General features: G+C 38.9%; 1 protein-coding gene across 1 annotated transcript in view; it reads right to left on the bottom strand.

The window, feature by feature from the left end:
- Positions 1-426: 426 nt before the first annotated feature.
- Positions 427-14,602, bottom strand: part of LOC102221615 (insulin-like growth factor 2 mRNA-binding protein 1) — a 41,700-nt gene continuing 27,524 nt past the window's right edge. Inside the window, exons 3-15 of the mRNA XM_005812969.3 lie at positions 11,994-12,042; positions 9,249-9,300; positions 8,094-8,157; positions 6,823-7,116; positions 5,922-6,056; positions 5,706-5,828; positions 4,594-4,729; positions 4,039-4,161; positions 3,154-3,270; positions 2,505-2,579; positions 2,253-2,384; positions 2,006-2,119; positions 427-1,184 (exon numbers count right to left, since the gene is read on the bottom strand). Of these exons, the coding sequence (XP_005813026.3) occupies positions 1,035-1,184; positions 2,006-2,119; positions 2,253-2,384; positions 2,505-2,579; positions 3,154-3,270; positions 4,039-4,161; positions 4,594-4,729; positions 5,706-5,828; positions 5,922-6,056; positions 6,823-7,116; positions 8,094-8,157; positions 9,249-9,300; positions 11,994-12,042 (1,564 nt within the window). The 3' untranslated portion in view covers positions 427-1,034. The remainder of the gene's footprint in view (positions 1,185-2,005; positions 2,120-2,252; positions 2,385-2,504; positions 2,580-3,153; positions 3,271-4,038; positions 4,162-4,593; positions 4,730-5,705; positions 5,829-5,921; positions 6,057-6,822; positions 7,117-8,093; positions 8,158-9,248; positions 9,301-11,993; positions 12,043-14,602) is intronic.

Here is a 14,602-nt window from a genome sequence, read left to right as displayed (position 1 = left end):
AGCACGGCTACTGGGGCTGTGAGCCGACCGCTGCATTAGAACTGCAGGACCAGCTCCGACTGCCGCCTCCTTACTGTCTCTTGCTGCGTCCTCCCACCAGCAGGGGGCGCCTGGAGACCCCCTCCCCTCTCGTCTTGCTGTAGACTACGGTATGCTACATCTCAAACAGGGGAGAGGGAAACATAAAGACAACCGCTCCTTTTTTCTTAAAAAACGTGGTTCAGACGCAGCATTTTTAACAATAACTTGAAGATTATATATTTACAACCTCATATTTTCTTCATTTTTTTTCATTCAGCTCCGGCTGCTTTTTAGAGAGCTGTGTAAAGAGCAGTGTTAGCATCTACGGCCCCCTCCTCAGGACCCCAGAGCTGGCCCACCTGCGCCCGCTGCAGCAGCTTCCAGACTCCCTCTCCCAGCTCCGCCTCACTGCATTCTTATCATAATAGCTCTGAATAAAACATTTCTATACATATATCTCTATGTTAAAAAACGCCCTTAAAATATCAGACTGACTGCGGATGTTTGGAGAGGTGTGTGGAGGAATGAAGCGTCGGAGCAGCTGCACACAGACTAGTGGAGCTGAGACTCACACAGGTTTCACTAACTACACCAGCTCTCCATCACTTCATGGAGAGAACCGTCTGTCTGTCAATGAAAGCTATCGATCCAAAGTATGTGAGAACTGCAGCGAGCCAGGAGCTTTGTGCAGCCACACCACGGCGCCTGAATCATCCTCTCCATCTCTTCATCCTCTCATCCACACTCAGTCTCTCTTCTGGCCTGGCACTGGGTCTTAGTTTTCAAGTTTCTTTTTATCCCAATCATTTCATCTTTTGATTGAATTAATTTTAGATTTTTCTCACTGAGGATGTTTCTCAGTGGCTATCAAGCGTACTTCCACCCTTCTTAGTATCTCTCCCTGTCTATTGCTGGGTCCGCGTTTTACTCTTCTGTATCCGTTCGTCTGTCCGTCTGCACGTGTCCGTCTGGCGTGTGGGGCGGGGAAGTCCCACAGCAATGTGAGGAGACCCTCACTTCCTGCGTGGCTGGTGGTCTTGAGTCAGGCCCTGTGTGGGGCTCCCCATCTCAGTGAAGCCCTGAGGGTGGGGCCCGGGGCCCATACCACCTTTCTGGGACATTTTGACCTGCGTCAGGATGTCTCGGATCTTCCTTTGAGCCAGCTGGAAGTCAGGCAGAGGACCACAGAGTTGATCGAAATTAATCAAAAACTACATACAGACAAATTAAGCAACATTTTCAATTCAAAAACCTTTTTTGCTGCTCAGTTATTGAATAAATAGCCAAATGAGCCCACTAACAGAGATATTTATTGTTTTTAAACTGTTCTTCAACCATCAGATTGGTGCAGCTTTCCAGTGATTCAGGAACTACTGAGCAGTCCTGGAACTTGTTAGGACATGTGGTCTGTGTACGCCGACGTTAGCGTCTGTGCTGCTGCTACATGTTTAGCATCGAGATGCTATTTTAGGCTTGAACAGCTTCACTGACAGGCTAACTACTTTTAGCATAACTTGATCAGAGCAATAGTCTTATTTTTGAAGCAAAAATTAAACCCCAGCGGGCCGAGAGAAGCCGGTTTGTCTTCCATTGATGTTATCTGCAGATTTCGCATGTGCATCAGATTTAAGGGTGAACCAGAAATGAGCAAATATAAAAGTTCTGGCCAGAAATGTATTTTAAAAATTTGTAAGAAGCAATTAATTGCATTTAAAAAAATTCAATTTGTTTAAAATCTATTAAATAAATTTATCAGAATTAATGCGTTAAAAGTCCCAGCCCTACTGAGAACATCATTAAACAAACTGCATCATTTCATCATTTTATTTGTAAAACATATTGAATATCATTTTTCTTCCACCTACACTGTACTGGTCAGTCATGTACAATATCATGGAAATACACTGAAGTTTGTTGTAAATTGGCAGAAGGTGAAACATGAAATGTGATGCGCCTCAGGCTAGCGACCCTACAGGGAACGTACCTGGCTGGCGTAGAAATGTCCATTAATCTTGACGATGACCTGATCGTTTTCATCAGGTGTCTGCTCTCTAGGGACCACCACCTCAGCTGCTGTCAGGTTCTGCAGCTCATTCACCTGCAAACACAATTCTCAGTTACTTCAAGAATGAGCAACAGTTGAATGTTAGTTTGTTTGATGGCAGAACAAAACTCTGGAGCTCAGACTAGGCTCAAATTAGGCCTGGAAGCACGAGGTTTCTGCTGCTTACCGTTTTTCCTCCTTTGCCGATGACCCTTCCTGCAGCAGCAGCAGCCATCTTGATGTGAGTTTCCAGTTTCACTTCCTCTTTTGGACCAAAAAAATTCTCCTCTTTCAGTTTGCCGTAGATTCTGCCCTGAGCCTATGGGTAAGAGAAAGAAAAGGAGATTAATAATCCTCAGCAGGAGACAACCCCAGTAATCTGTCTGTAATATAATCCAGTGTCGAATGGGATTCATGTCAATCAGCTGTTAATGTTCACCTTGAACTGAGCTTCTGGAGGTCCGGTCACAATCACCATCCTCATTTTAGAGTCTGGAGTTTCTGCTGGTGCGATCTGGGGAACAACACAGGAATATATTACTGGCTATATATTACTACAAGGTGTTGGCTGCAGTAGAGGAACTGGAATTCTGTTGGTAGAAACTATTACTTTCATTTTTATCCCAACCTAAAATATATCAAAGTTTTTATTTCAGGAACAGCTTAATGTTGCTCAGCCTTGGTGAATAAACCAGAGAGCTACTGTGTTAAGCAGCGTTAACACTGATCCGTCCTGCCAGCAGCTGGTAGACTTTATCACATCACTGCTCCCAACAAACTCGATCAGTAATTTTACATCTCTGCTTTCATTTGCAGTTTTCTCATTTCAGATAACATCCCTGCTGTCACTTGCACATCCCTGTTTTTGCTTCTTGTAAATAGTCTTTTTTTATGTAGCTCTTGTACATTTTTCTTTTTGATTACTATACTTAACTGCACATTTCTTTTAAGCAGAGTTTCAATAACTCTACAGCATTATTTTTCTAATTTAAGTTTGAACCACATTCTCTTGTTTTTATCTTTATGTGAATATGCATGACATTATAGAATATTTCCATTATTCTCTTCCATCTCCATGTTTAACAAACCTTAATCGAGGCTCCAGCGAAGCGGCTCAGCTGTTTGATGTGCTGTCCCTTCTTGCCAATAATAGCTCCCACTGCTTGTGCTGGGATGTATACATGAACAGTCTCCTGCTCTGGGGCCTGCGCACAAAGTTCATATGTATGTAGGGTCAGGTTGGGGTTGTCGTTTGCTCCCTTTACTGATATGTATAAGATTTGCAGTGTTTTGGGTCTTCCATAGTTATCCAAATTCTATGATTTGCTCATGCAATTCAATCATTTTAAAACTTTTTGCATCAATATACAAACATGCCTTAAAGATTCATGACAAGAAATCTAAACAATAATATCACCATTATATTCTTTTAAATATGATCTTTTACACTTTGAAAGTATTATCTTTTATGTAAACATTTGTTTAGTTTATAAAATTCTCCATTGTTGCTCCACTTTCAAGAAAGTTTGTCTGAGATCAGATAACATGAATGGAGTCTAGAGGGCGCCCTCTAGAGGTGAGTGCAGCATCCCAAAATAGAGGACACGATGAGATCATTTTAGTCTAGTAGTTTAGGAAGCAGGGGCAAAAAACTGCAGTACAAAAATAAAAACAGCACACCCAAAAGGAACTACAGCCATAAATAAAAGCATAAAGCATTTAATGAACGTGACGAGTCATTGGAATAATTTGCCAAACAAGATTACATGTTCTAGTTATAAATGTTGGCACATTTGCTAAGAGATTGTATGTTAAATTATCAGATTGCACTCATTATTGATGAAGTCAAATAAATTGTTTTATGTACTGTCTGTTGTAGTTTGAGTTGCTTGGTTTTAGTGAGATTTGAATAATGACTTATCACACATGTACGTAAGGAATTACAATTTTCCTTTGTACTCTGACTACATTACCCCAAAGGAGCCATAGGGGGTTCCTCCAACTGCATTTCCAGGTGGTGGGGGGGGCATGTTGGATGAAGGGGGGAAAAGACCCAGAGCTCCCAGGTTAAGTCCAGGGATCAGGTGAGTTTGTTGCTGTAGAGTAGAAGAATATCACAGGGACATTTAGAAGGTTGATCTTAGCTTACAACCTTGAAGATACAGTGATGATCTAAAAATCTAGTGTTGTAGATGTTCATTGATCTTTATGAAATATCAACTGCAGTTCCTCAGTACTGTACTGACCAGGTAACACAAGCAAGGGTACATAATCCCAATACATATAGATAAATGCTTGATGTGTCAGAATTGTACTGCTTTGACCTTTCCTCCTTTTACAGGAACATTTTTTTGAAGTTTGACCTGAGTATGTAAAGGTCATTCCAACCTTTTCATCACACCTGCACTGCAGATTCTTCACATTATAATTGTTTAAAAAAGAAGTATAGATATATCCTTTGTAATCTGTCATTCAAAAGATAATATGCCTGGAGATAACAGCTTTGATGAGCATGTGTGTGCACTTACATTCATTGCTGCAATGTCATTCTCATAGGCCTCTCTGACCTTCTTCATAATCTCGACCTCAGCCTTACAGCAGGCCTCGATGGAGCCTTTGACTGTGATGGTTCTCTCTGGGTTGTACAGGGTCAGGTCCTGCAGACTGCACACATCAGCACATCCAGCATGGTTACTCACACACTGCGTTCGTTTGGAACGCAGCACTTCAGCTTCCTGTTGCGTTAGTTTGCAGAACTGAGAAATAGTTTCACCTAACACAGTAAGTCCAGGTCACAGATATTGTGAACATGCTTCAACGTTGCAAAATGTAAATCACTGCTCAGAATTATTTAGTGAAATGAAAAGTCAGTAATTATCTCAACTTTGAATAAGCCTAAAGACGGGGTTCTGACTGGACCATACTTCCAGATGTTCCTGTTTATGTGAAGTAAGAAACTCAGAACTCTATTCATAGAAAGAACTGTAAGTGCCTACTTAAAGCTAATGCAGAGAGAGCTGCATAAATGATAAATCAAGCTTGTGGCCTTCAGTCGCTTTAGACAGAGCGGGGGGTCAGAGGAGGAAGACTAGTTTAGAAATCAAAGTCCAGACAGCGACATGATAGATGTACCTAAATATGGGGTGCTAGCTTTACAGCTACGCTAACAACATAACATCTCATCAGAACACCTTCTGCCACATTCTGCCGTTTTCCCAACATGACTGGTGAGAAACTGTTTGGATGTTGTTTTTTAACCTAAGCCTCCTTTAAACGTCTTCAGTTTGTTCTCTACCAAACCTCAGAGGCCTTCACAGAACAGTTTCCAGATTCCATTTACTAATGAGGGGAATTCTGAAGCCAATTTATTAAATGGTATCAGTGGAGACCAAGCCGAATATTAATGGATGCAACAGTTTTATTTGAAAAACTAAGCAAAAACTAGTTATTATTTTCCTTTGACTTTATACCAGTGTACTACTTAGTGCTGGTCTGTCACATTACATTCCAATAAAAATACTGTGAGGTTTGAGGCCGTAGTGTGACGAGACAAAAAAAAGTTTGAGTGTCAAAACTTATGCAAGACATTCTAAATACTGAAGCTAAACGTGTTGAGCTGGTCATAGTTAGCATGTCTTACGGTGAGATGGTTATCTTGGTGTCCGTGTCCTGCTCGACTTTTTTCAGGTTGCGTCCCTCCTTCCCAATGAGGCGGCCCACAAAGTTGTTGTGGGCCAGAACCTTGAGAGGAACCTCGTCAGCTCTGAAAAGCAAAATCCCTGCTCATCACACTGGGCCTCATGCAGCCTACGGTCAGACATCATGCTCTGCCATGCTGGATCTGTTTGACACATACGTCTTGGTGTCTTTGGCCTCCTGGTGCATGATCTCCAGGATCATCCTGCAGGCGGCTGAGCAGCCCTCAGGAGTGGAGTGGATGCTGATTGGCTTCTCAGCAGCACCCGCATTTTCCTTGCGGTGAACATCGATCCTGTGGGGAAAAACAGTAAGTGTGTGGGTGTAGTATAATTTAATATTTTGGGATGAATTAATAATTTGTCCCGATATTGGAAAAAAAAAATTAGAGATTGAATATTGGTGACAATGTGCACGATCCATAACGTTAGATCTATTCAGTCTAACTCTATGCTTTGTGCTCTGAGCAACGTCATGCTTTATTGTTTATTTTACATTATATTTACAATTCCTAATTGCACTTTATGAACCATTTAGAAGTTTTTTCACGTTGGACCGAGGTAGTCAGCCTGCTGTTTTTGTCAGTTTTAGTTTCAGTTATTTAGTTTACATTGGCTGTATTACTCATAACTGCACTGACTGAACAAGTGAAAGTTGTTGTTTTTACATGTTTGACTAAGATTCTGAATCTATTTCTGCATTTATGCACATGTTTAAGAACAGAAATGTTTTAAGTCAATTCAGCTCTGTTGTTCTGTATCGGCCGATATTAAATCTCAGATATCGGTACTGGAAGTGAAAAAAACTATATCCGTAGTTGGTAACCCTCTGTTAATGACTAAAAAACCTACAATGGTCACTGAAATCAATTGAAACTGAATAAAAAGTAATTAAATAATAAATTAAAAAAACAATTTCAAAACTGAAAGTTGACCAATGAAAATCAGACACTGCTTTTGAATTGTGGTTCAACAGAATCTTAAAAAAAAGACACTAATGAAGCAGACGCATCACACAGTGTTTCCCTTCCAGCAGGTCCCTCTCTCTTCATGATCACCCACTTGCTTTGCGTCTGCTTGGTGATGTTGCGAATGGTGGCTCCCTCTTTGCCGATGATGGCTCCCACGTACTGCGTGGGGACCAGCAGTCTGAGGGGGATGTCAGCGTGTGGAGGCTTAGGGGGCATTCCGGAGCTGGGGGACCCCCCACGGAGTCCGCCACGGGGCCCGTAACCAGGACGACGGCCGTTTTCAGTTCCACGTTGACCCCCCTCCATGTCAGAGGTCTCATCAGGGATGTAGGAGACACGCAGGGCGTTGCTCTCCAACTGGTACCCGTTCAGCTTCTGGATGGCTCTGATGGCAAACAACAGATCAATACCTGACTGCAGATCCATTTAAAGAGAAACAGGTTTGACATTTTCACAAAGATGTCTTTCCATTGGCACTTACAAATTTGGTTGTTTTCTATTTCATACAAATTCACAGCAATGCCTATGTGTTACAGTATGTTTCAGTAAAATATAAAGTGCTAGCAGAAATAATCATTTTTAAAATCCAGGCAGATTTCAGAGCACTAAAATTCTTCTCGCATATAAAGCTCATAGCGACTGTGTTCCATCAGGTCACAGCAGTCAGACAGCGCTCGCCACTTCATGATTCCTTTTCTTTGTATGTTTTTCGGACAGAAATGTAGCGGACCAAACAAATGTAAATACTAGTCCAAAATAAAACAATGAAATGAATTCTTAAGATCTAATTTATTTATGGCTCTGTGTGAAAAAGCGATTGTCCTCTATACCTGAAATCTATTGAGTTGGGCTTACACTGATTTATACAAACCAATACTTTTGCATCGTTTTTGTTTTATATATTTTGGAGTCTGTGCTTCATTCCTTCTCCAGGCACAGCTAACATCTGGTTTAGAACATCTGTACCAAAACACATGGTTGTTTAGTAGTGAGCAAATTCAGAAGAAGTCTTGAAAATCTCAAATATAGCTGGAGATGAGGCTTATAGCTAAATTATCATCACTTAAATTGAACTGCAGCAGAACTTGATCACATGGGGAAAAGTTCAACATAAAAATGGCCACTAGGTGGCAGACACACACCATAAAAAATGGATGGAACTCTCAAAAAAGTTGTATGAAGGCCTTCTTTGATTTACGGACACACAGGCCTATTAATAAATGGAAACAAAGCCATATGATTATCTGACTATTACAAGTTACACAGATCTCCAGATTGTTTCCTTTGGTATATTTATTTAATATGCTGTGCATTTTAAAAAAATTGAATTTAAAAAAAACAAAACAAATTGGAGTAACTTACTGCCTTGCATGTTCCCGGGATGCATATGTAACGTTAACCACTGCAGTCTCACTGTCTGTGTTGACTGGAACAAAGCAAACAGGAAATGCAGAAAGTTGAGTGAGAATCAGCCTGATGCAGAGCTGCTGTGAGGAGCCTGGCTTCACCTGCAGCTTTATATGAAAAATCTCAGGAATGATTAAAGGTAATGAAAGATTTTTCAGTGAGGAACAATTCATACGAGAACAAAACTTAACAATCAGAACCAACTTATCCTGAACACCTAATAGGCACACATGAACCACATCTACAGCCTCTAGTCAGACACTATGGGAAACTGAAAGCAGAGTACTGCAAAGAGTTGGTTTAATAAACCTGATAAATGATAACCAATCTATGCAGAGCTAACATTACTGACAGAATGCATGAGATTCCCCCTGGTTAGCCACAAGGCCTGCTCTTCAAGTTAGAAAAGAATGAGTTATGGAAGGATTTGTGTTTATTTTACTAATGAATCATTAAATCTCAGACAAAGTGAAATTGCAGGTATAAGCTTTTAGAGTTCTCAAACACACAGGGTGCAGTTGGGTAAGTACAACCCGACATGTTTACACACTTTAATTCAGAGAAGATGACGAAATAAGAACAAAGCTAACTTCACCCGATGCTGAACGTAACGGAGCAGAACTGAAACGGTTAATATGATTAAATAATCGCCAACTAATTTAGTAATCGATTAATCATTAACTAGAGCACAGAGACTCATAAAAGGCAATTTTTTTGAATGAACATATTCAAAGAAATTAAACCAAAAAAATATATAATACATGTTACATTTAAGGCAATAAAAATCTTTGTAAATCTGTTCTATCCAATTCTCAAATGGAATGTTTTTTATGTTAAAAAAATGAATGAATTAATTAATTAAAACAGCTCCTATTAACACTTTTTGCTGTTGCATTTTAGGCAATAAATTGTTTTATTATTTTAAAGAGGAAGTAAATGATTTATTTGTATTTTATGTACTTCAAATATTGTACAAAATAAGCTTCAACAGTTAAATGAAGAATCTGCAGAATGTGCCACTTTTTTGATTAATCAAATAACTGTCAGAAAAATTGAAATAATAACGGATTACTAAAATAATCATTAGCTGCAGGTCTATGTCAGACTCACCTTGCTCACAGTTTTCAACGGTTCCACACTGAGCCAACAGACCATCCAGCACCTGACGACACACACACACGCCCACACACACACACACACACACACACAGACGCACAGAAAAATATCAAGCCAAATAGATAACTGACACAAATGTATACATTTATTTATAAATTATTCATTCATATTTACACATTTCTCTCCTGCCCTATTTTGGGGCAATTCTTTTGCCCATAAGCAAATTAAGACCGGCTTCAAACCAACGAACGTTTAATTACTCTCAGGATTTTTACCATTTAAATGTATGTTTAATTATTTAAAACTTCATTATAATAAAAAAAAGAAAAGAGAGAAAACAAGGACAAAATATTTTTCATGAAATAAATAGTTGGGGTACATACATACGTCTGGTAGTGAGTGGAGACTTTTTCACTTTTTCAGCTTATTTTCTGAAATCAATTTCTAAAACTTGAGACTTTCTAAAGATTTGGCTTCATAACGGCACAAATAGAACAATTAATTTATTTATCAGCCATCAATGATTTTTTTTTTCTTCTATATGAAATATTAACATGGCAGAATAAATTGCTACATGCTGCAATTAGATGGAAACAAAGAGAAGTCAATAGAAGTTAATGGAGAATTGTTGGCTACTGAAGGTCCAAAAAAAGCTTCTGGTTCTACATAAAAATACTGATGGAATAAATCAGATTTATTACTAATCTTTGATATATTCAAGACAATAATCACTATTTATGTTGTGTGAATTAACAACCTTTTCTGGAGGATTTCTTTGTATTTTTTGGCAATGAGCAATAAACATTTAGGTTAAAATTGTTTTGTAGTTTTCACCAAGTCTTTAGTTGTTTAATTTATTTATGAAAAAGTCAGAAAAAGAATATGTATTATGTTGTAAAAAGTAGAGTTAATGCAAATATTCATACCACAGGTTTTAGATCTTCAACAATAGGTTAAGCCAGTTGTAATAAGCAATAAATCAATTAATTGCATAATAAATTAAAACAAATGTAATAATTTCCATTTGCATGATTTATTGTTTTTCTTTCTCTCTTTCCACCAAAAACCGGATGATTAAAGTCTACAGTCTTCTGCATTGGTTTCAATTAAATCATTTTTTGAAGGACAATTTTGTTTACAGAGATTTCATAATTCATTTTATTTTTATCATTTCCGTTTAGTTTATTTAGGATATTTAATATGTCTTGTTAAATCCAGCACTAAATGTTCATTAGAATTTGAAGTTTACTAATCCTTCTTGCGTTAATATGTCGTTACATTTAGATTACTTGAAAATTGTCTCAAAACAACAATAGTGTTGTTTACCGCAACAACTTCTGGGACGATTTATCATCCAGCAAATGTTGTTATTGTGACAAAAATACAAAAGGTTAAGAATTTTGCCAACAATGCAACAAACGTACAAACTCAGTATTACTTAATGATTGAGGCAAGTTGTTGCAGTGAGAAAAGCAATATTATAAATAGTATCACAAACCGCTTGCAGCCAGCGGTCATTGACAGAATAAACGCAGGCTGCTGTTCAGCCGACATTTATGACAGGAACGATTCTTAGATGAAGACGTTTCTAAAGAAAACCCTTCCCGGGGTCCACATCAAAAAAATATATAGATTTATTACAGAAACAGTTACACATACTCAACATAACAGTAGTAACACACTACTAATTTGTAAAGGCACAATTATAGCACCTTATGTAATAAAATAACTAAAATAACTAAGCAGGGCTCTTTTAAAAGTTCAAACAGACTGATGTCCAGCATTCTTGCTGCAAGGTGGAAAAAGCAAAACAACCTTTTATAGAATGTCTTGTATTAAAATTGTGTCAAATATGGATAAATAAAAGTGGATTATATAAAACATTTCGTATCTTACATACTTAAAAATTTATTTTAAAAAAGGGCAATTTATTTTTAACCAAGGTCCAACCTAATAACTATGCATATTGATAATATTTGTGTAAATGGAATAATTCAGTGCAATGCCATACGTTGGACTAATTGTAGTTTAGTTAAATGTTTTCGGACCACAGCATGAGGCAACACCAAGTTACACAAGACACCTATCTTAATGATTTGAGGCGTTTGATTTAAAGGTATATGACTGAAACATCTTTTTACAGCAACTAGTTGCTGTAAAAAGATGTAAAAAACATTACTGTAACAGAGCTTCCAACAAAGCGTTTGGACTGGGAGACAAAGCTGAGACACCCAGAGAAACACCCACCCCTGCCTGGGGCAGAACATGCAGCAGAGCAAGAAGCAGGGCAGCAGGGTGAATCTGGATGGAAAATGTCTGACACAGGATTCATCTCTGCAGCAAACTGCCCAAAACATAGCTGAGGAGAGTTCTGTTACATAACAGGTGAAAAACTCTGGTTTCAAAAAATATACAAATCATAAAGGTACCTGATAATATAGAATAGGAGGTTTGTATTTGCTTCTGCATCATATTCCGTTTGGAACTTTTTCATTTCATTTCATTTATCAAACCTATTTTTTATTATTTTATTCATTCATTGGTTTTTGTTTTTTTTCCTCAACTAAATCGGGGGGAAAAACTTCTGGAATTTAACATCTTTAGATTTGACTCTCTTGGCCGACCCAGACAGGCTGCAGCCAGACTGGATTCAAACCAGAGGAGCGATAAGATGAGGGCGGTTGGCAGTGTGAGTGCAGAGGTCAGACCCAGTGTGTTTATGACGAAACAGGAACTAACCTCCCACTGGAGGTGAGGTGGAATGTTTCTGATCTGCAGTTTTCTGGTCCTGTGGGCAGAAGAAAAACAGACATGAGAAACCAACAGAGAAACAACATGATGAGCAGAGAAAAGGTGCAAAGTCAAGTTAGACTTTAACTGAATAATGTAATAAAAGATATGCAAACTCTAATCAAATGTATTTCTGAACATTTCCTCTGCTGGTCTGACAGTGATTCAGAACACCAGCTCTGTGCATAACAACCCAACTCAGCCACTGTGTTTCAAACGAAGTGGACTCATCACTTCTGGCCGCTAACTTTAATGGGAGGATCACCAGAACCAATAGCAAGTTGGTGACAGAGCACATACTCCAAGGCCTGTGGTTTCCTTATCAGTCTGTCTTCTTATCCAGCCCATTCTTGGGCTGTTTCCATGGTTTCAGCCTATGGTATAAGCTGTGAGTCAGCAGGTGGTAATGGTAGGGGTCAAACAAGTTCTTTGATGGTGACCAGGGCACTGATGGCTTCCAGTGGCATGGGGGGAGGATGAAGAGTGTTCAGGTGCTGATAAGACCAATGTTCCATGTGCATAGTTTTATTAAATGTGGCAGTGGCTCTGACTCTCTGTGCTTTGTCCAGGTTTGGTGGTAAGGCCATGACAGAGCCAAGAATCAAAATGATGACAGATCTTCCCATTAGGGCTGCCAGGTATCTGAGGGACACAAAGACGATATCCATGGTAACGCCTCCTGGGAGTTTAGCGTTTGGGTGGGGGAGTGTTCTGGTATGAGTGGGGGTGGCCGTTTAAACCTATTGATGCTCAGTTGGGTGCAGGCAGTGACCGTTGTGGATGGATGTGGATGGTACAGATGGATCATACAACTGATCCATACATTGAAGCTTTTTACAAGAGTGAATGAAAAACACTGAAACAGTTCCAGAGCAACATTACAAACTCCTGCTATGCTATTTTAAATTACTTCTTTTAGTTTTTTTGTTCAGAAATGTTCATTTAATGGAGGAAACATCAGAGTGAAAGGATCAGCGATGAAGCTGCTGAACGGGAAAGAACAGCAACTTGTCCACATAGGCGTGCTACAGGATATTAGTCCAGGATGAGATAAGGCTGTGACATTAGGTTTAGAGTTGGTTCTTGAACACATTCACTTTGATTGTCTAATTACAATTAATTAATTAATTTTAACGCAATTAGTCTCTCTTTAAAAAAAAAAAAAGAAGAACATACAAGAATCCTGAGCCAGAACCATTGTGCTCATGTGTTTTTGGTGCGACAAAACTGATGCCCAAGTGTGCAAACAACAGCAATGGGTGATAAAGCCGCTTCTCTCGGCCTACTGCCGGTTAATTTAGCTTTTTAAAAAACGATCTGATGGGACGCTGGAAAAGACTTTTGTTGTGTTCAAGCTGTGCTAAAAGGAGTTAGCCTAACAGTGAAGCTTTTCAAGCCTAAAATAGCATCTCAATGCTAACCAGGTAACATTGACAATGTCAGCGTTCCCAGTCCACATTTCTAAAGAAGTTCCATCCATGATCAGGAGTTCCTGAAACACTGGGAACCTGAATGGATGGAACAACACTTTGCTCCAATCTGATGGTAGAAGAACCATCTTCTAACAAAGATATTACAAACAATTAATATCTTTGTTACTGAGCTAATATGCCAATTAATTCAGCAACAGCAAAAAGATTTTTGAATTGAAAATGTTTATTTTGTGAATAAATCGTTCAATTACTATGGGATAAATTTCACTTAATTACAGACACTGCGATTAACTTTATCAAAATTTTAAATTGAGCCCCACTACTAATTAACAGAATAGATTAGAAAGCCTTCATATCCAGACTGATCCAGACTTCAACACTATAACACTCTGATCTTTGACTCAAGAAGATGGCTTCACCGATGAATATTCTATAAACACTCATAGAGTTTAACTAACTGTGGCAGTTTGAAAAGGACACCAGGAATCAAGACATGGGAACATTTAAAGATGCAGCATCATGTATAATCCAGGCACATAGTGCCATTTTATAGCACTATGAAGTAACTGTGCTATAAAAATGCTGCATATCGCAAACATGACTTAAAGGAAATTGGACTTAGCAATTTAACACCTTGAAACTGAACCTCTGTCTCTTTAAGAAGCTCCTGCTCTTTTCGACAAGACGCCTCACAACAATGTTTCTCCATTATAGCCTTTAACGTTTCTACAAACACTGAACTGAGAAGTCATTTGTATGATGAGCTCAGCAGACTCCAGTCTAGCAGGTGTTTGCTAATTGCTACTGCCACTAGTCTGAAGGAGCTGAGTGGGGAAGGTGAAAGGGAAGGGTGCTGTGTGGGGCAGAAGCTCAGCTGGAATCTGCAGCTCCAAGGAGGAGCTCCATGAGAGCAAGAGCCCCAATGGTTGCCATGGAAGATTGAAGGATTTCTCAAACATACATGAAAGGATCAACATAACAGTTCAGGTAAAATAAAATCATATGTTTTTTTTTAGTTGCATTAGAACCTTCTACCAGATGTGCATGCATCTTCAGCAGAGTGAAACATTTATGCTCCATGTGTCAGGAGGAGCATTCAGCTCCAGCTTCTCATGACACAAAGAA

The sequence above is a fragment of the Xiphophorus maculatus genome, chromosome 16, assembly GCF_002775205.1.
Source record: "Xiphophorus maculatus strain JP 163 A chromosome 16, X_maculatus-5.0-male, whole genome shotgun sequence".
NCBI lineage: Eukaryota > Metazoa > Chordata > Actinopteri > Cyprinodontiformes > Poeciliidae > Xiphophorus > Xiphophorus maculatus.
The sequence above is the reverse complement of the archived record's forward strand: the minus strand, read 5'-3'. Positions and strand labels throughout refer to the sequence as shown.